Raw genomic sequence first — 20,679 nt, 5'->3', positions numbered from 1 at the left:
TACTAAGCCCGGGAACACCTCGGGGGCCAGTTCCAGTCCATAGACCTGGTCCTGGCAAGGTTCCCATAGCCTGGGGCCCAGGCTCCCTCCCCACCCCCAACTATGACCTGCTGATTGATATTTCCCTTCCCCCACGATTGGGCGGTTTCTTCCACCAGCAACGGGGTAGGGGGTGGATATGACTCCCATCCTCACCTTTCTTGTCTGCGTGTTGAGGAATGAGAGGTAGAGCCTGGGGCCCCAGGCCTGCCTGCGACCTCTGGGGAATCATGCTATCCAGAGATCTCTACCCGTTTCCTTATAACCACTCCTGCCAGGCAGGCTCTCTTCCTTCCTGAAAGAAATCCAAGGTCAGAGTACACAAACCTCCTCAGTAACCCATTCTGGGGAATTGGTGCAGACGACACTACACTCATGTCTAACCTAAATCCCTGCTACAGAAGGGTCAGCCAATTTCCTCTCCTTCTGTTGTGCTCACCAGGTCCCGTGGAAGAGCCACTCATAGATCATATGTCCATTATCAGGGTCTCTTCCCTCACCTACCCCAACACAATCACCACCCTTCAGCCTTCCTTCCCCAGGATCCATGTCCCCAGTTCCCTCACCCTCCTTTCCCAGGATTCATTCTCCCACCCTGTCACCTCCCTACTTCACTCCCTATCAGATCATTCCCAAGTTCTCCCACCCCACGGCTGGGTTCCGAACAATGGGAAAATGAACTTCGAGAGCCTCCAGGTGGGTGGGTGAGAGGAACCATTTAATCCCCATTCCCTCGACTTACAGACAGGCCAGTGGGAGTGAACACGATGGGGGTGGAGGGAGGCCTAGGGGAGCTGGCAGGAACTGAGAGCTATTTTGGCAGTTTCTTCCAGGCAAGGGGGCGGCCCAGATCTGCCCTGGGGCCCACACTGGTCAAAAGGCTTGCTCTTCATTGGCAGGCAGGGGCTGGGGGCAGTGGAGGGGTGGAGGCCTCTCCTGGACAGGCTTGGGCCATTTGGCTCTGACGCTCAAATAAAATGCAGCAGAATAAATAAGGTCCTATGGAAGATGGTGCTGGTTCGGAGGAGGGGGAGACAGCGGGGAGAAGGAAGAAGGAAGAACACCTGGCAGGGAGGTGGTCTGCTGGGCTGTGGGAGGAATGGGGGCTTTCTCCTGGGTTCAGAATATAGTAGAGGCTGGGGGAGGGGGTTGTGGGAAGAGGCAGGCTGCTGCCCCTGCCTTGGACAGAGTTCTCTAGACTGCTGTTTCTTCCCGAGTCTTGAACTGACCCATGGGCCATGGGAGCATCTCTCCAGCTTGGGGACTTGGAGGTGCCTGGGCATCCCTAGCATGCAGCGGGGAGGGGACTGTCCCTTTCTGGCTCACCTAAACCACTTACTGTGCACCAAAGGAAGGGAGAGAAAGGGGAAGAGAGGAAACCCCATAGGCTCCAGAGCAGAGGGGAGAGGTCACCAGAGGAATGGGGAAGGCTGGGGCCGGCAGGAGCGACTCCTGAGACTGCCGTGGCCCAAGCCGACCCTGCGGCAGCCGTGGTCATAGATCTAGCTGAGCATCTTGTGGCGATCAAACACGGTTTTCCTCTGCTCCTGCACCTGTTGCTTCCACCGCTGCTGGGCTCCCTCCACCCGCTCCAGCACCGTGTTGGCCCGGGAGCCGGTCAGAGGGGCTGCGGCCGCTGCCAGGGAGCGGGCATCCTGCAACGAGAGCAGATCTGGGGTAATGAGGTGGGATCGTGGTGAGGGGGGTCACAAGAGAGCAAGCATTCTTTAATGAGAACAGTTCATGGTCGAGTGGAAAGAGCACAGGCTTGGGAGTCAGAGGACCTGGGTTCTAATCCCAACTCTGCCACTTGTCTGCTGTATGACCTTGGGCAAATCACTTAACTTCTCTATGCCTTAGTTTCCTCATCTATATAATGGGGATTAAAACTGTGAAGCCTATGTGGGACATGGACTTTGTCCAACCTAATTAGCTTGCATCTACCCCACAGCTTAGTAGAGTGTCTGGCATATAGTAACTATTTAACAAATACCATTAAAAAAAAGACCAAGGGGGCAGTGAGGCAGGGTGAGACTGGGGTTGGGGGGACAACCGGGGAGTGAGAATCCTGCAAAGAGAACAGACCCGGCGGGTGGTGAGGAGGGGTGTTGTGGGGGACCACCAGGGAGTGATCATCCTACATTAAGAACAGACCAGGACCTATGCATTTTAGCCCCCACTCCTGAGTGCTTAGGTACTCAATCCCACCCCATCGCTCACAGCATTTGTGGACATATCTTGGCTCTCAGTTGCTTCCCCTACCCGTAATTTCTTTTGGGAAACGGTGTGGCCAAACGGAAAGAGCACAGGCCTGGGAGTCAGAAGGACCTGGGTTCTTATCCTGGCTTTGCCACTTGTCTGCTCTATGACCTTGGGCAAGTTGCTTCACTTCTCAGTGCCTCAGGTACCTCATCTGTAAAGTGGGGATTGAGACTGTGAGCCCCATGTGGAACAGGGACTCTGTCCAACCCAATTATCTTGTAGAAAAGTTCCTGGCACATAGTAGATGCTTAACAAATACCATTTTAAAAAAAGGGTAGAGGACACTTCTGGTCTGGAGAAGTGGGGTGGGAGCACCTGGAATCCCATCCACCCCTTGTCTTCATCACCACTAGTCTTCACTGAGCTCAGACTGTGGGCAGAGAACCGAACTTACCACCTATTGCTTCTGAGCAGCATGTAAGCTGAGGACCTACTGTTGCAGAACCCTGAACTTCATACCTACCATGTTCAGAGCACCAAACTGACCATGAGCAGAGTACTGAAATGAGAGCACTTACTGTTGCAGAGAACCGATGGCAGGCAGAGCTTTGAACTGAGCAGCTGTATACAGAGCACTGAACTTAGCACCTACCATGTGCAGAGAGCTGAACTGGCCACCAAGTGGGCAGAGCCCTGTACTAGGCCCTTGGGATGATTCAAGAAAATGAAGAAATACCTTCTCTGCTCTCGAGGAGCTTACAAATCTAATGGGGAACAGGAACCAACACCAATTGCAAACAGGCAACAAAGTACAAGAGCAGGAATGCTGGCACAAAGGACAAAAATGATCAGGGGTAATTCAATAAATTCAAGAAGCAGATCTACACATAGTTGCTAAAGATGGTTGATGGGCTACGTCTTTGCCTTCTTTCTTGGTACCAAGGACCTCCACTTCCCAACTCCTCAAGGAGGAGAGAGAACAGGGACCAACCGACTGGTTATCTAAAATCATGATGGCATTTGTTAAGCACTTACTATGTGCCAAGCACTGTACTAAGCGCTGGGGTGGACACAAGCAAATTGAATTGGACATAGTCCCTGTCCAATGTGGAGCTCAGAGTTTCAGTCCTCATTTTAAGATGTGATAATTGAGGCACAGAGAAGTTAAGTGACTTGCCCAAGGTCACACAGCGGACAAGTGGCAGAGCTGGAATTAGAACCTATGACCATCTGATTCCCGGTCCCGTGTTCTATCCATTATGCCATGCTACTTAAGATTTTCTTCTTCTGCTGCTGGGGAGCAATCAGTCTGTGGGGTAGTGTTTAGAACAGTGCTAGATGCATAGTAAAACTTAACAAATACTACATTAAAAATATCACATTAAAACTTAAAAGCCAACCTGTTTTTTTTTCCCCTTGTGACTTCCCCCTTCTGGTCTAGACCAGGAGCTCTGGGAGGAACCGAGGCTGTGTCTGATTGGATTATCCCATAGCTCAGTTTGGCACAGTGGATACAGCATGAGCCCGGGAGCCAGAAGGTCATAGGTTCTAATCCGAGCTCTGCCACTTGTCTGCTTTGACGTTGGGCAAGTCACTTCACTTCTCTGTGCCTCAGTTGCCTCATCTGTAAAATGGGGATTGAGTCTCTGATCCTCACATGGGACAGGAGCTGTGTCCAACCTGATTTGCTTGTATCCATCCCAGCGCTTAGTACAGTGCCTGGCACACAGTAAGTGTTTAACAAATACCATAGTTATTATTATTAATAAAAACAGTGCTTGGCAAGCAGAAGCACTTAAGAAATATCATGACTATCTTCCTTTCCAAGCTGCTCTATCCTTCCCTCCCTGACCCTCATTTTCTGTCTCAAGCCCCCACCCTCCCCTCTCCACTCCAACCTGCTTTCTCCTTCTCTGTCTGCAGACCCTTCTCCTCTAATTACAACTTCCATGCCTGGGAAATTGCCGAGCCAGTGCATTTCCTGCAGGGCCCGAACCCTCCTTGAGGGGATTAAAGGCGACAGCTCAGCCCACTCTCCCGTGGGGATTTCCTCCCCTGCTCTCTGGGCCTCTCATCTCCTGCCACCCTGTTCTTAAGGGATTAGAGCGCTTCTCTTCGCTCTGCTGCACCGGCATCGCAGTCCTGGCTTGGCAAAGGTTCTGTCATCGGGGGCTGCCGGGGACCGGGAAAAAGGAAGGAGCTGGGGATTGTGAGAGAGAGGCAGGCAACAGCAAAGCAGGGTGGGAGAGTCTTGGAGGGCTGGCTGGCATGTGGGTGGGGGTTCCCCTCAGAAGCAGGCAGAGTTACCAGGACTCCTGGGTTTGACTTCTGATTCCACCCCTAACTTTCTGTGTAATCCAAGACAAGTAGTTTCTACTCTCTGGGCCTCAGTTTTCTTTCCAGAGAAGCAGTGTGGCTTAGAGGATAGAGCACTGGCTTGGGAGTCAGATGGACCTGGGTTCTAATCCTAGCTCCGCCAAATATCTGCTGTGTGAACTTGAACAAGTCACCTAACTTCTCTGGGACTCATTTGCTGCATCTGTAAAATGGGGATTATGAGTATAAGCCCCATGTGGGTCAGGGACTGTATTCAACCTGATTAACTTGTATCTACCCTGGCACTTAGAAGAGTGCTTAGCATATAGTAAGCACTTAACAAGTACCGTTATTATTATTATTATTCCTGCTGCAGTAGAGGATGCAAACCAAATAGCCCCAGCCCCTGGAGGCAGGCAGTTTCCTCTCCAGGGACTGCATTTTTCTGAAAAATCCATATCCCTGTCTTTTCCAAAAACCTCCAGTGGTTACCCATCCTCCTCTGCATCAGACAGAATATTATTTTCCATCATCTTTAAAGCACTCAATCATCTCTGTCCTTCTTAACCTCGCTAATTTCTTATTACATCCCAAACCAGAGTTGTGATGTGATCTTCCAGGGCAAGGAAGAGGGAGTGTGCTTTCTGCTGGTCAGGAGAGGCAGAGATACCCATGGAGGTAGTTGAGGGTGGGGAGGAACCCCCTCCCTTCATGTTCTTGGGGCTGAGGGTCATGAGCCTCAGGCTGATGGCCTGAAGAGGCCCATCACCTCAGCACAGTCCTCCGTTGCCATGAGGCCACTGGGGCTGCTGCACAGACAGACAGGCTCTGACTGAGGAGGAGATACCTTGTTTTTGTTTTTTTTTAATGGTATTTGTTACACTCTTACTATGTGTCAAGCACTGTTCTAAGAGCTAGGGTGGATACAAGTTAATCAGGTTAGATGCAGTCCCTATCCCACAAGAGACTCATGGTCTAAGTAAGCTCGGCTGGGCCCAGCAGGTACCACATTGAGTTTTCCATCTCACCAGTGACTGGCCTAGTGGAATCTGAGAGTCAGAAGGGATTGGAGGTGGTCATCTGGCCCAGTCCCCTGCCCCCATCCAGGGCAGGGTAGCAGTCCAGTTTAAGTTCAGTGGACACAGAAAAAATTGGTTTCAAATGTCCATTCTTCCCTCACACCTTGTTTCCATTTTCTCAGTCTGACCTTCTAATCAGACCATCCCTCCCCTGACTTCTCTAGCCTTTCCTCTCCTCAGTGGGGTGGGGAGGGGTGAACAAGACTCTCCCCCTTGCTTTTGGGAGAGGGAGAGATGATGCCCATCCAGGGGAGGGGGAGGGGGGAAGTTGTGATGCCTGAAGTCAGGGAAAGAAACAATCTGCACCTGGAAGAGTAAGGAAACAAGTGGCCTTCTAGAGGGGATACCAGCTGGCAAGGGAGGGCGGGCTTGGGCTTACAACCAAAGCAGAAGAGGTGAGAGAAGGGTGGACAGAGAGAGCTCTCCATATCCGGGGCCCTAGACATCATTATCATCATCATTGTCAATGGTATTTGAGTGCTTTGTATGTGCAGAGCACAGGACTAAGTGCTTTGGGAGAATACAATAGAGTTGGTAGAAACGTTCTGTGTCCACAGTGAGCTTATGGTCTAGAGGGGGAGACAGACATTAATATAAATATATTATACCAACTTGTACTTCCCAAGCTCTTAATACAGTGCTATGCACACAGTAAGCGCTCAACAAATACAATTGAATGAATGAATACAGGCTCTAGGATTGGAGGGATTGTTTTTAATGGTATCTACTAGGCTCTTATGTTTCAAGTGCTGGGGTAGATACAATCAATGGCATTTATTGAGTACTTACTGGGTGCAGAGTACTGTACGAAGCACTTGGGAGAGTACATTACAACAGAGTCATAGACACATTTCCTGCCCACAATGAGCTAGAAGGGGAGAAAGACCTTAATAAAAATAATTTATAGATAAAAATAATAGTAATAATAATGGCATTTATTAAGTGCTTACTATGTGCCAAGCACTGTTCTAAGCTCTGAGGAGGTTACAAGGTGATCAGGTTGTCCCATGTGGGGCTCACAGTCTTCATCCCCATTTTACAGATGAGGTAACTGATATATACATATGTACTGTGGGGCTGATAAGATATAAGATAATCAGGTTGGACACTCTCCCTGTTTACACATGGGGCTCATCATTTAAGAGGGAGGGAGTACAAGTATTTAATCTCCATTTTACGGAAGATGAAACTGAGACCCAAAGAAATCAAGTGATTTTCCAAAGATCATACAGTAGGCAAGTGGCAGAGCCAGCATTCTGAATTGGGTCTCATGACTACCAGGTCTGTTCTCTTTCCATTATTATTATTAGTAATAATAATAATATAATATATATAATATGTAATATATTATATATAAATATATTATATATATAATTATATATAATTTACATATAATATATACTATATATAATAAAATATATATTATATATTAATAATAATAATTATTAATAATAATAGTATTTATTAAGCACTTACTATGTGCAAAGCACTGTTCTAAGCGCTGGGGAGGTTACAAGGTGATCAGGTTGTCCCACAGGGGGCTCACAGTCTTCATCCCCATTTTACAGATGAGGTAACTGAGGCACAGAGAAGCAAAGTGACTTGCCCAAAGTCACACAGATGACAATTGGTGGAGCTGGGATTTGAACCCATGACCTCTGACTCCAAAGCCCGGGCTCTTTCCACTGAGCCACGCTGCTTCTCTTTAGGCCAGGCTGCCTCCCTGCCTCCATGGAGACTTCTGGATTCAGGAAGGCAGGCAGCAGGGCAGATGAGGGACACTTTGGGGCCTGCTGGTGGGGGTGGTGGAGAGGGTTGGGGGCAATAAAGTCTTTGGACTAGCTTCCCTGGGCATCAGTGCCCCAAGCAGGCAATGAAGAGGAGCACAGCCCCAGCCTGGAGCTAGAAAATGGGATTGGTAATGGTATTAGGGAAGCAGTGTGGCTCATTTGAAAGAGCCCGGGCTCTGGAGTCAGAGGTCTTGGGTTCAAATTCTGGCTCCACCAACTGTCAGCTGTGTGACTTTGGGCAAGTCACTTCACTTCTCTGTGCCTCAGTTACCTCATCTGGAAAATGGGGATTAAGACTGTGAGCTCCCCGTAGGACAACCTGATCACCTTGTAACCTCCCCAGCGCTTAGAACAGTGCTTTGCACATAGTAAGTGCTTAGTAAATGCCATTATTATTATTATTAAGGGAACATGTGGAAATTCACCACATTAACACAGCCGTCATTTGTTTTCCCTTCATGTAAAGTCTTAGCAAACAGCTCCTAAGTGGGGGAAAAGCCCCTGCTGAGTGCTCCCAGTTTCCCTACTAATAATCTGATTAGAAGGTATTGGAGGTACTGCATGAGCTCCAGAGATGTGTGGAGTGGGCAGGAGCCTCATCCCAGATTATCCACAGAGAGGATTTGGAGGACCCAGCCTTCCCAGGCATCTCCGAACCCAGACTCAGCAGGGGACTGGCTCAGCAGGGGCCATGGGCGTTAGAGAAGCAGTGTGGCTCAGTGGAAAGAGCACGGGCTTTGGAGTCAGAGGTCATGGGTTCAAATCCTGACCCCACCAATTGTCAGCTGTGTGACTTTGGGCAAGTCACTTCACTTCTCTGGGCCTCAGTTCCCTCATCTGTAAAATGGGGATGAAGACTGTGAGCCCTCCGTGGGACAATTTGATCACCTTGTAACCTCCCCAGCACTTAGAACAGTGCTTGGCACATAGTAAGCTCTTAATAAATGCTATCATTATTATTATTATTAAAGGCCAGAGGAGTTTGCCAGTGAGGGTGGCTTGATTCCCTCAGGAATCAGCAGGCTGGGCGGGTTGGCACCCAAGGCCGGGGGAAGCCACCCACCCCAACTCCAGGAAGAAGACAGGTGGCAGTGGGAACCCCCACCCCTTCCCTATCTCATCTCCATTCCTAGTAACAGCAGCCATGAGGTTGGATGGCTGAATTGGGTCACTCTGAGTGGTCAGTAGACCACTACTACCCCTGCTCCACCCTGAGTAAGCCTGGTGAAAGCCCTTCCTTCTGCTCAGGACCGGGGGCCCAGGACAGGGAGAATGAGAGGACTGAAGTCCTGTCAGCTGCCTATGGGATGTGTCCGGGGGATGTGGGAAGCAGTGTGGCTCAGTGGAAAAGATCCCGGGCTTTGGAGTCAGAGGTCATGGGTACAAATCCCAGCTCTGCCAATTGTCAGCTGTGTGACTTTGGGCAAGACACTTAACTTCTCTGGGCCTCAGTTACCTCATCTGTAAAATGGGGGTGAAGACTGTGAGCCCCCCTTCTAGACTGTGAGCCTGTTATATAGGGACCGACTCTATATTTTGCCAACTTGTACTTCCCAAGCGCTTAGTACAGTGCTCTGCACACAGTAAGTGCTCAATAAATACGATTGAAGGATTGAACAACCTGATCACCTTGTAACCTCCTCAGTGCTTAGAACAGTGCTTTGCACTTAGTAAGTGCTTAATAAATGCCATTATTATTATGTGGGGAGAAGATACTGCAGGCCACAGCATCCACTCCCACAAATGGGAGGTCCAGTGGGGAAGGGGCTCTCTTGGCTTTAGGATCTCAGCTCCTTTACTCCTGGGCAAGTCTGGACAGGAGGAAACCCACACAAACAAGCTAACAGCTGAGATGATTCCTGAGCCAGAGAACCTGGCCCAGTTCCAAACATCTGTTCTTATTCCTGCTGGAAATTCTCCTTTCCCTGGGAGCTCCCCGCCCCTCTCCCAGGGTCCAGAACTGTTCTGCACTCCTTTCTTCCTGAAGCAGGGGGCTGGGAGTCAGGGAACCTGGCTTCTAACTCTGGTCTGGCACTTGCGTGATGGGTTAACTTGAGCAAGTCACCTCATTTCTCTGTGCAACAGTTTCCTCATCTGTAAAATGGGATAAGACACCTGTTCTCCCTCCGTCTTAGACCAAGAGGCCCAGGTGGGAGAGGGACTGTGTTCAACCTGATTATCTTTTATCTATCCCAGTGTTTAGCATGTAGTAAGCACTTAAATACCACAATGCTATTATTATTGTTCCTTCCTGCCTATGGGGCTGGAGTTTCTGGATCACAGGGTCAGAATGATTCCAGTGTGGGGAGTGGGGTCAAATCCATTCTACCTTGAGCTCTGGTTCCAGCTATACTCAGCCAAAGTCACCACTGATAAGGGCAGAAGCAGTTGCAGCTCGTCCTCTGGGTCCTCCCAAACCTGGTGCTCTTCTAGACTGTGAGCCCACTGTTGGGTAGGGACCGTCTCTATATGTTGCCAACTTGTACCTCCCAAGCGCTTAGTACAGTGCTCTGCACACAGTAAGCACTCAATAAATATGATTGAATGAATGAATGGTGCCAGCTCACCCTGGCACTCCCCTGGAAGGGAGTCTCCATCCTTCCCTACTTTGCTCCACCCTGGCAGGAAGAGTAGAAGGAGCTGGGGGCTTAAAACCCTCACAAACAAGGCCTAATCAATAGCCCAGGCTTGTTAGTTAGAGGACCTGGGTTCTAATTCTGGCTCCACCACTTGTCATCTGTGTGACTTTGGGCAAGTCACAACTTCTCTGTGCCTCAGTTACCTCATCTGTAAAATGGGGATTAAGACTGTGAGCCCCATGTGGGACAACTTGATTACCTTGTATCTACCCCAGTGCTTAGAACAGTGCTTGGCACATAGGAAGTGCTTAATGAATGTCATCATTATTTATAATTAACTTCTCTGTGCCTCAGTATCCTCATCTGTAAAACAAGGATTAAATCTTACTACCTCCTATTTAGACTGTAAGCCCCATGTAGGACAGGGACTGTGTCCAACCTGATTATCTTGTATCTACCCCAGCACTTAGTACAGTGCTTGACACATAGTAAGTGCTTAATAAATATTACAATACTACTGCTAATAATAATAATAACAACCTGAGGAAGGCTGGACTGGGTTGCAGCTGGGACTGTTGGACTCTGAACACAAGAAGCCTGAAACTCTGCTCTTCTAGCCCCAGAAGCTTACAGTTTTTTTGTTTCTATTCTCTGGCTCTGCCTTTATCTTAATGTTATTTTATTGTTTCATCTCTCCTTATGTGCCTGTCTCCAGTCCCCTCTCCCTACCTTCATAGATCATGAGCTCCTTGAGGCCAGGCACCGTGTCTAATTCCCACTTGTGAATTCTTTCCCAGTGCTTAATATATACTAGTATTATAACTACTACTACTAAAGAGACCTTTGGTCAGATATCTTGGTCACCACAAGGGCCTCTGGGGAGAACAAGGCTACAACTAACAAATCCATTGCCTCCCTCAGCACTAAGGGACTGACTCTCCTCACAGTCAAAAAATTCCTTTGGGTGTCTAACCTAACTCCCTCATATTGCAACTTGTTTCTTCTGTTCTCATCAGGAGATGGGGCCTAGCTGACCACTGTCCTCTACTTAAGTGTCCTTTATAGACCCGAGGTAGGGTGGGGGGAGGTAATGAGCCCTGGAGAGGATCCCAGTTGCCTCCTTTCTCTGAGCAAGAACCATCCCTCCACATACACCCTGTGTCACAATGGCAGACCGCAAAGGAAATGAAAGAGGAAAGAAGGTAGGAGGTGGTGGGGAGGGAGGATCAGGGTTTGTTGTTGAGGTTGAGACCAAACTCCGCATCTGAATGAGATCTGTTTGTCATCTTCTGACCCAGTAAACACACTGGCTTCCTCCTTTCAAAGGGCGTCTGAGCCCCAGGATTAGGGCTAAAGCCATAGTAATCCTTGGGGAGGTGGCATGCTGCAATCAGGAGCCCAAGCAGGGTCTGCCCAGGGTTTCAAAGGGAACACCCTGCAGGGGTGGGCTTTCATCTCCCTCCCACGGGCATGGGCTTTCATCTCCCTTAGGGCTCAGGCAATGGTGGAGCCTGGGCTGGGAGTATACGGGGTGGAGGAGACACGGGGAACATACAGGTCTTCCTGGGACTCCTGGACCCGGGAGGGGAGACACTTACTGGACTGATCAATCTAACCATCCATTCTTCCATCCATCCATCCATCATATTCCAGAGTGCCAAAGTGAAAGGGGGAGGCTTCCGTTTGAGCCAGACCAACCCCTATTCTCCTCAACTCCTCAAGCAGAAAGGGACTCTGAGGTCATTTAGATAAACCATCCACCTGCCCTCGGGTTGGATTACCACTGAACCATCTCATGGCCAAACCCTTGAGCCATAATCTTTCTGGTTGTGTCCTTTTGCCTCAGAGCCCTACAGCCAGGAGTTCTAGCCTAAAACCCTCTTGCTGCAATTTCTGCCCAGCCCAAGTGTGTGGCTGGGCTAGGACCGAATTAGCACCTGGGGTTTGAGAAAGGAAAAGCAGTTCCCTGTACCTGCCCATCCTCTCTTGGGGCTGATTTGGGGATTTATGCAGGTCTGGGTTGTAGGATAAAGAGGTGGGGAGGACCACTGGAGGACACAGAGTTGTTCTGTGGCTTGGATCCCAGCCCCATTCCAGCCAGCCCACCCACTTGACCTAAGGAGTTAGGATTTGGGTAGAGGGGCAGGGTGCCCAGACAGGGAGCTGAGAGAAAGGACGGTGGGAGGGAGTGGTGTTCTTGGCTTCTCTGGGTACTTGGATGGGTAGGGAGGGGTACTCAGGATGTGGGAGGATTATCAAGGGAAGAACCCATCAACTAGGGCATCTAGTGGCATCTAGAGGCATGGTTGCATCACCAACCCCACCCAATTATCTGGTCCAATGGTTATTATTATTATTAATGATAATAATAATACTTAAGAGCTTACTGTGTGCCAAGCAATGTACTAAGCACTAGGGTAGTAAATACAAGATATCCAGGTCAGACATGATCCCTGTCCTACATGATGCTCACAGTTTAAGTAGCAGGGATAACAGGTATTGAGTTTGGTATTGAACAGATATTCCCTCTCTAAACTGTAAACTCACTGTGGGCAGGGAATGTGTCTACTAACTATTGTTTTGTACTCTCCCAAGCCCTCAGTACAGTGCCCTGCACACAGTAAACACTAATAAGTAGTATCGATTGCCATTGAATTTCCATTTTACAGATAAGGAAACCGAGGCCCAAAGAAGTTGGATGACTTGCCCAAGGTCACTGAGCAGGCACATGGCAGAGTTGGGATGAGAATCCAGGTCCTCTGGCTCCGAGGCTTTCCATTAGGCCAAGCTGCTTTTCAGAGTAGGATCTCCCAGTTGGAGCACGGTGGAAGTGGCAAAGGCCCAAGGCACAGAGCTCAGCCACCATCCCTGGGGCCTTTGGCTTCCCTGTGGTCCCTCAGGCCTTCCTTGAGGCTGCTGTCTGCCTGCATGGTCCAGCTGGATGGGCTGGCCGCCTGGGGGGGAGGGAAAACGAAGAGGATGGGTAGAGGACCAGGGAAGGGCCTGGCTCACAGACAGGGGCAGTTTTTCTCCCCGGGGCTCAATCTTGTGGCAGCAGGAGACATAACACTGCCATACCTGAGAGTTGTGCATTCCAGGGAAATGGCAGCATCAGGCTGTATAATCACCCTCCTGCATCTCTCAATTATAGCCCCAGCAAGGACTGCAATTACCACATTACCCATAATCACTGTGTGTTTATTAGCTCCTCCCCTCCCCATCAGGGCTGCTATTATGGCACATTAATAACCAGGTACTGCTCCCAGGTTTCCTCCCTCTCCGGCAAATCAGACCACCCAGTGCTGAGCTCCCAGTGATCGGGGCAGGGGCGCTAGATGGATCCTCTCTGCTGTGTCCTTGGAAGCCAGCACAGGCCACAGTTAGTGGCCCCCAGAACTGGATTCCAACTGGGAGTAGGAGGAGGGACTAAAAGGACCTGGGTTTTAATCCTGGCTCCACCATTTGTTTTCTGTGGGATCTTGAGCAAATCACTTCACTTTCCTGCAACTCAGTTCCTTTACCTATAAAATGGAGATACAATACCTGTTCTCCCTCCTACTCAGACTATGAACCCCATGTGGGATGTGATTATCTTGTATTTACCTCAGTGCTTACTACAGTGCTTGGCATATAGTAAGGACTTAATAAATACTATTATTACTATGATGATGATGATGATGTGACCAAGCACTCAAGGCCTTAGAGCAGGTGCCCCACCTTAGTTGGCCTCTTCACACACTCTATTTCCTTCCCTTTCAGCATTCCTGTGCTAGTGACTCAACTGCTCCCCGGACTTCACACCCTCCAGCTCTCTTGCCCTTTCTGCTTCCTTAATTCTGTACATTCTGGCCTCCTCTCCCCAAGTCCTGAGGGGCAGCTGAACGATGCATTTGAGAGAGTACAATATATTAGGTAGACATGTTCCCTGCCTGCAAAGAGCTTTGAATCTGTATATTAACAGACCCTTCATTTAACTTCTCAGTGCCCCAGTTTCCTCATCTGCAAAATGAGGATGAAATATCTTCTCCCTGAGCCATCTAGACTCTGAGCTCCATGTGGGATAGGGATTAGGTAATAATAATAATAATAATAATGACAATTGTGGTATTTAAGTGCTTACTATGTGCCAGACACTGTATTAAGCTGAACTTCACTTTCCCTAGGGTTTAGTACAGTACCATGCATATAGTAAGTGCTCAATAACTACCAGTGATTGAAGTGAGCAGAGGCTAAAGGAAGGCAGGATGGTGATAGCAGGAGAAGAGTTCAATTCTTTTCAGTGGCTGGAATGTTCTCCAGGTGCCTAGTAACACCATCATCTAGGGGAAGTGTGGACTGGTAAACTGGGAGTGGGAATAAATGAGAATGATTAGAACAGTGGGCAGACAGAACTAACCAGGTGTTTGGGTGTGTGTATGTGTGTACCCATACATATATTAGCCCCACCCTCTGCTCCAAGAGACCAGTCAGAGGAGGATATGACATAGGGGCAAATCAGGTGGCAGGGTGGCGATTCCACAAAGGGGGCAGATGGCAAGTCAGTGTTTATTTGAATCTAAATATCATGAGGTGGCCCCAAGCCTTTCATTTGCAATGTAATCAATGGGCTGAAAAGAACCAAGTGGTCCAGCCTCAGGTGTAAACAGGGGGAGGGGAGGAGAGGAGATCTGGGGTTGGGAGGTGAAGCTAGCCAGGTGGGAAGGTTGGGGGAAGCCTTTCTCTCCCGACTCTGCAGGACTGGAGGGAGGAAACAGGAGTGAGATGAACCTGGAGGAGGTGGGGTATACCAAAGCAAAGTGGCACACGAGGGTGAAATGCTCCAAGTTGGAAGTATGGCTGATAAAGCTTGATTCAGTGGAAAGAATTTCCTGGATCCAAGGGTGATTGAAACCAGAAGGCTGGACTTGGTCCCAAAGGGGCTTTGGGGACAGGGTTGCAGGAATGGGGGAGGATCTCTGTGGTGCCAGAGGGGAATGCAGGGCCAGTTCTTAGGCTCCCCCTTACCTCATTCTCCTCCTCATTGTGCAGCGGCTGGGTGTAGGCATCCGGCTTCCTGATCAGAGGGTCCACCAGCATCAGGAAGGCCATGTAGAGTAGCAGAGCTCCTACCACCGACAGGTAGATGACAATGATCACCTGGGAGAAAAAGCCTACATCACCTGGGGAACACACCTGCCACCTCTTCCCCTACCCTACCGATAACTGCTGTCTTGAAGGGGTGAGGAGGACAGATTTCTGCCCCATGCCAAATTGGGGCTCCAGTAAGGTCATGAGGAAGAGTGGAGTGTAAAGAATTTCCTGTTGATTAGGTTCCTGGCAGTGGATATCTGTCTCTCTCAGGAAGGGTGTTAGGCTAAATCGAACAGCCTGCGGTGGGATCCCCACTGAAAGAAATTTTTTCAGGGGAGAGGAAAGTTCTTGAGAGAGGGATGGGTTAAAGGAGCAAAGTCCCTATGCCTTGGGTGAGAAAGTGAGTGTGAATGTGTGTGTGTGTGAGAGAGAGAGAGTGTTGAGTGAGTGCATGTATGTGTGCATTCAAAGCCCTACTGAGAGCTCACCTCCTCCTGGAGGCCTTCCCAGACTGAGCCCCCCTCTGCTCCTCCTCCCCTCCCCATCATCCCCACTCCCTCCCTCTTCCCTACCTCCTCCCCCTTCCCACAGCACTTGTGTATATTTGTACATATTTATTACTCTATTTTATTAATGATGTGTATATATCTATAATTCTATTTATTTTGATGGTATTGACACCTGTCTACTTGTTTTGCTGTTTGTCTCCCCCTTCGAGACTGTGAGCCCATTGTTGGGTAGGGACTGTCTCTATATGTTGCCGAATTGTGCTTTCCAAGTGCTTAGTACAGTATTCTGCACATAGTAAGTGCTCAATAAATATGATTGAATGAATGAATGAATGAAAGTATGTGAGAGACAGTGTACATACATCCTGGGGCCTCTCTCCCTACCTGCCTTGCTCCTTCCCATCAGGAAGAACAGAAGAGGTAGCAACAGGCCACCTCCACATAATGAAGAATGTCAGAACGCCATAATTCTGGCAGGAACCATGGCTGTAGTTGGGAATGTTACCTGTGAGAAGCCCAAAAGTCTGCTCTTCTAGCCACAATACCCCATGAACTTTATTTTATTTTTGCATTAGTCCTGTCCTCTTGTATGGTAATTTTGATCTTACTGGGTCTTTTTCTTATAATAATAATTATGGTATTTGCTAAGTGCTTACTATGTGCCAAGCATTGTTCTAAGGGCTGGGGTAGATGCAAGGTAATCAGGTTGTCCCATGTGGGGCTCACAGTCTTAATCCCGATTTTACAGATGAGTTAACTGAGGCACAGAGAAGTTAAGTGGCTTGCCCAAGGACACACAGCAGACAGGTGGCAGAGCCGGGATTAGAACCCATGTCCTCTGACTCCTAAGCCCATACTCTTTCCACTAAGTCATGCTGCTTCTCAGAGGAGGAGGGAAGGCGTTCCAGGCCAGAGGTAGGACATGGGCCAGGGATTGGTGGCGAGACAGGAGAGATCGAGGTACAATGAGAAGGTTAGCACCAGAGGAGCGGAATGTGCCTCTTGCATCTACCCCAATGCTTAGTGCAGTGCTTGGGACATAGTAAGCACTTAAATACCACAATCATTTCCAGTAAGTCACATTCTGTCTCCCCCTTCTAGACCGTGAGCCCGTTGTTGGGTAGGGACCGTCTCTATACATTGCCAATTTGTCCTTCCCAAGCACTTAGTACAGTGCTCTGCACACAGTAAGTGCTCAATAAATACGATTGAATGAATGAATGGTATTTGTTAAGTGATTACTATCTGCCAAGCACTGGAGTAGATCCAAAATAATCAGATCAGACTAAATCTGTGTTCCTCATGGAGCTCACAATATGAGGGAAGGAGAATAGGTATTTAATCACCATTTCACAGGTGGTGAAACTGAGGCACACAGAAGTCAAGTGGCTTGTCTTAGGTCTTACAACAGGCAACCAGTGGAGTCAGATTTAGAACCCAGATCTCTTGCCTCCCAGTCCTGTGTCCTTTCTACTAGGCTACACTGGTTCACTAAGAATTGGTTCCCAGACTGAGCCATCTTTTTCCTCTCCTCCCCCACAAACCCCCAACCCTACCTCCTTCCCCTCCCCACAGCACTTGTATATATATTTGTACAGATTTATTACTCTATTTTACTTGTACATATTTACTATTCTATTTATTTTGTTAATGATGTGCATATAGTTTTAATTCTATTTGTTCTGACAACTTTGACACCTGTCTACATGTTTTGTTTAGTTGTCTGACTCCCCCTTCTAATAATCATAATAATGACGGCATTTATTAAGTGCTTACTGTGTGCAAGGTACTGTTCTAAGCGCTGGGGAGATTACAAGGTGATCAGGTTGTCCCACAGGGGGCTCACAGTCTTAATCCCCATTTTACAGATGAGGTAACTGAGGCACAGAGAAGTTAAGTGACTTGCCCAAAGTCACACAGCTGACAATTGGTGGAGCTGGGATTTGAACCCATGACCTCTGACTCCAAAGTCCGTGCTCTTTCCACTGAGCCACGCTGCTTCTAGACTGTGAGCCTGTTGTTGGGTAGGGACAGTCTCTATCTGTTGCCAACTTGTACTTCTCAAGCGCTTAGTACAGTGCTCTGCACACAGTAAAGTGCTCAATAAATACGACTGAATGAATGAATGAAAGAATACAGGGGGACAGGTGGCTGAAGGCGCACATCAGTTGCACTGACCATCTTTACCATTACCCTTGGGCAGTTTTTACCATTTCGATTTTTCCGACTGTCCAACGGCAACCCCACACCCACACCCCACCTTATTTGTAGATGAAAGCCCCGCATAGGCCCCAGATCAGATGTGAGTGCTCCCCTGTGCTCTCCCCAGTGCTCAGCACAGTGTTCTGCATGCAGCCAGTGCTCTGCACATACAACTGAATGGAGGGAAGGGCCAGGCGGAGGGTGATGAAGGAGATTGGCATGGGGCCGCTGAGGGTGGCCAGCTCCTCCGTCAGTCCAGGCCAGAGGGCGGGGTTGGAGAGGGTCCGGGGAGGAAGGGGCAGCGGCTTCCACTTACCTTGATGGTGGTGGTGCTGCGCTCCTCATACCTGCACTCACACAGCAGACAGTATGCCTCCACGTCATGGCCGGGCACGGGCATTGGCTCCACTACATGCAGACAGTTGCTATAACACGGACCGGACAGACACACAGACAGATAGAGGTCGGGGGAGGGAGTAGGAGAAGGGGAGATGGAGGGGGAAAGAGAGGGGAGAAGAGGGAGGAGAAGGGGAGATGGAGGGGGAAAGAGAGGGGAGAAGAGGGAGAAGAAGGAGAGGGAGGTGGATAGAGCGTTCAAATCCTTTTTGAAGGCACATCTCCTCCAAGAGGCCTTTCCTAACTAAGCCCTCCTTTCCTCTTCTAACACTCCCATCTGTGTTGCCCCAACTTGCTCCCTTTATTCATCCCCACTCCCAGCCCCGACCTTAAGTGTACAGCACTTATGTACACATCTGAAGCAGCATGGCGTAGTGGACAGAGCATGGGCCTGAGAGCCAGAAGGTCATACATTCTAATCCTGGCTTGCCACTTGTCTTTTCTGTGACCTTAGGCAAGTCACTTCACTTCTCTGTGCCTCAGTTACCTCCTCTGTAAAATGGGGAATAAGACTGTGAGCCCTATGTGGGACAGTGACTGTATCCAACCTGATTTGTTTGTATCCAACCCAGTGCTCAGTACAGTGCCTGGCATATAGTAAATGCTTAACAAATACCATAAATACCATTGTTATTATTAATTTACTTTAACATCTGTCTCTCCCTCTAGACTGTAAGCTCGATGTGAGCAAGGAATGTGTCTTTTTATTATTGAATTGTACTCTCCCAAGCTCTTAGTACAATACTCTGCACACAGTCTTGTCTTATGCCGTCGAGTAGTTTCCGACCCATAGCGACACCACGGACACATCTCTCCCAGAACGCCCCGCTATCCATCTGCAATCATTCTGGTAGTGTACCCATAGAGTTTTCTTGATAAAAATACGGAAGTGGTTTACCATTGCCTCTTTCCACGCAGTCAACTTGAGTTTCCGCCCTCGATTCCCTCCCCTGCCGCTGCTGCCCAGCAAGGGTGAGTTTTGACTTGTAGCATATTGCCTTCATTCATTCATTCAATCGTATTTATTGAGCACTTACTGTGTTGCCTTCCATTCACTAGCCGCTGCCCAAGCGAGGAATGGAATGATTACGCCTCTGCTTGACTCTCCCTTCCATAGCCAAGACTGGTAGAGTACTGGAAACTCTCCAGGTGTGACCCTGAGAGGGGCTGCACACAGTAAGTGCTCAATAATACGATTGACTGACTGACTGAAAAGGGAGCGTGCAACGTGGGTGGGGGAGAGTGGGGAAAGTAGAAGGAGCGTTCCAGAAATCTGAATCAATCAGTCCATCCATCAACAGCACTCACTGAGCACTTACTCCGGGCAGAGTCCTGTTCTAGGCTCTTGGGAGCGTGCAATAGAATTAGTACACATGATCACTGCTCTTAAAGAACTTATGACCCACTGTGGGAGAGCACTGTAATAAGCACTTGGTAGAGAGCAGTGGGGGTATTCCACCCAACCCCTGCCCTCATGGGGTAAGAAGCTGGGGAGGGGAGAGGAGCAACGAGGGGATGGAGCCTGTGACCCCTGCCCAGTGAAGTTGCCCAGTGAAACGCGCAGCTTTCAGCACCCAGAAATGCTAGAGGGAAGCGCGTCCCAATTTCACTTCCTGAGACAAGTTAATCATTCCATCTGCGCTAATTTGTCCTGCGATTCATTAATTCAATCGTATTTATTGAGCGCTTACTGTGTGCAGAGCACTGTACTAAGCGCTTGGGAAGTACAATGACAGCCATGTACGGCAACTGCCTGAGCAGCTCACTTCACCTCCCTGACATCATGTCCCAGCCACGCCAGAGGGAAGGGGTCTCTCACTGCTACTGACATGGAGAAACAGGAGGCTCAGAGGTCCAGAAGGCTTTTCATTCATTCATTCCATCGTTGATTCAGCAGCATTTATTGAGCACTTACTATGTACAGAGCACTGTACTAAGTGCTTGGGAAAGTACAATACAGCAATGAAGAGAGACAATCCCTGCCCACAGCGAGCTCATACAATGGACTGCCTGAAAAACAAACAAATGGATTTTGGAGCAAATTAAGCCAAAGTGGTGTTTGAAAGGCCAAATGACTCGACTTAGATTAGCATATTTTGGACACATAATAAGGGTTAATTCTCTGGAGAAGACACTAATCCTAGGAAGGTCCTGAAGAAACATGGAAGAGGCAGACCAGCATCTAGATGGATAGAAACCGTAACAACGATGATGGAGGAACTGTTAGAAAGGCTACAGATTATGGCAGAAGACAGGATGTTCTGGAGAAAATATATCCACAGAGCCACTATGAATCGGAAACAACTCGATGGCACTTGACAATAATAACAGAGGTCCAAATGGGATCAAAAGGGACAGGGATCGTGTTTAATTTCCACCTGTGTATGTTCTCCCAGGGGTTAATGCAATGCTTAGCAGTCAGTAAGTGCTTAATAAAAAATATTACTATTTGGTATTGGTGCTGCATACTCCCTCCTCCAGCCATTGAGGGTCTACA

General features: G+C 48.8%; 1 protein-coding gene across 3 annotated transcripts in view; it reads right to left on the bottom strand.

Annotated features, from left to right (window-relative positions):
- Positions 1 to 736: 736 nt before the first annotated feature.
- The window catches only part of TMEM9 (transmembrane protein 9), a 29,477-nt gene continuing 9,534 nt past the window's right edge, over positions 737 to 20,679 (bottom strand). For all 3 annotated transcript variants that reach the window (XM_038749255.1, XM_038749254.1, XM_038749253.1), the window contains 3 exons: positions 18,103 to 18,211; positions 15,010 to 15,141; positions 737 to 1,694 (listed from right to left, as the gene is read on the bottom strand). In XM_038749255.1, the coding sequence (XP_038605183.1) occupies positions 1,542 to 1,694; positions 15,010 to 15,141; positions 18,103 to 18,211 (394 nt within the window). In that variant the 3' untranslated portion in view covers positions 737 to 1,541. The remainder of the gene's footprint in view (positions 1,695 to 15,009; positions 15,142 to 18,102; positions 18,212 to 20,679) is intronic.

The sequence above is a fragment of the Tachyglossus aculeatus genome, chromosome 7 (genome assembly GCF_015852505.1).
Source record: "Tachyglossus aculeatus isolate mTacAcu1 chromosome 7, mTacAcu1.pri, whole genome shotgun sequence".
NCBI lineage: Eukaryota > Metazoa > Chordata > Mammalia > Monotremata > Tachyglossidae > Tachyglossus > Tachyglossus aculeatus.
The sequence above is the reverse complement of the archived record's forward strand: the minus strand, read 5'-3'. Positions and strand labels throughout refer to the sequence as shown.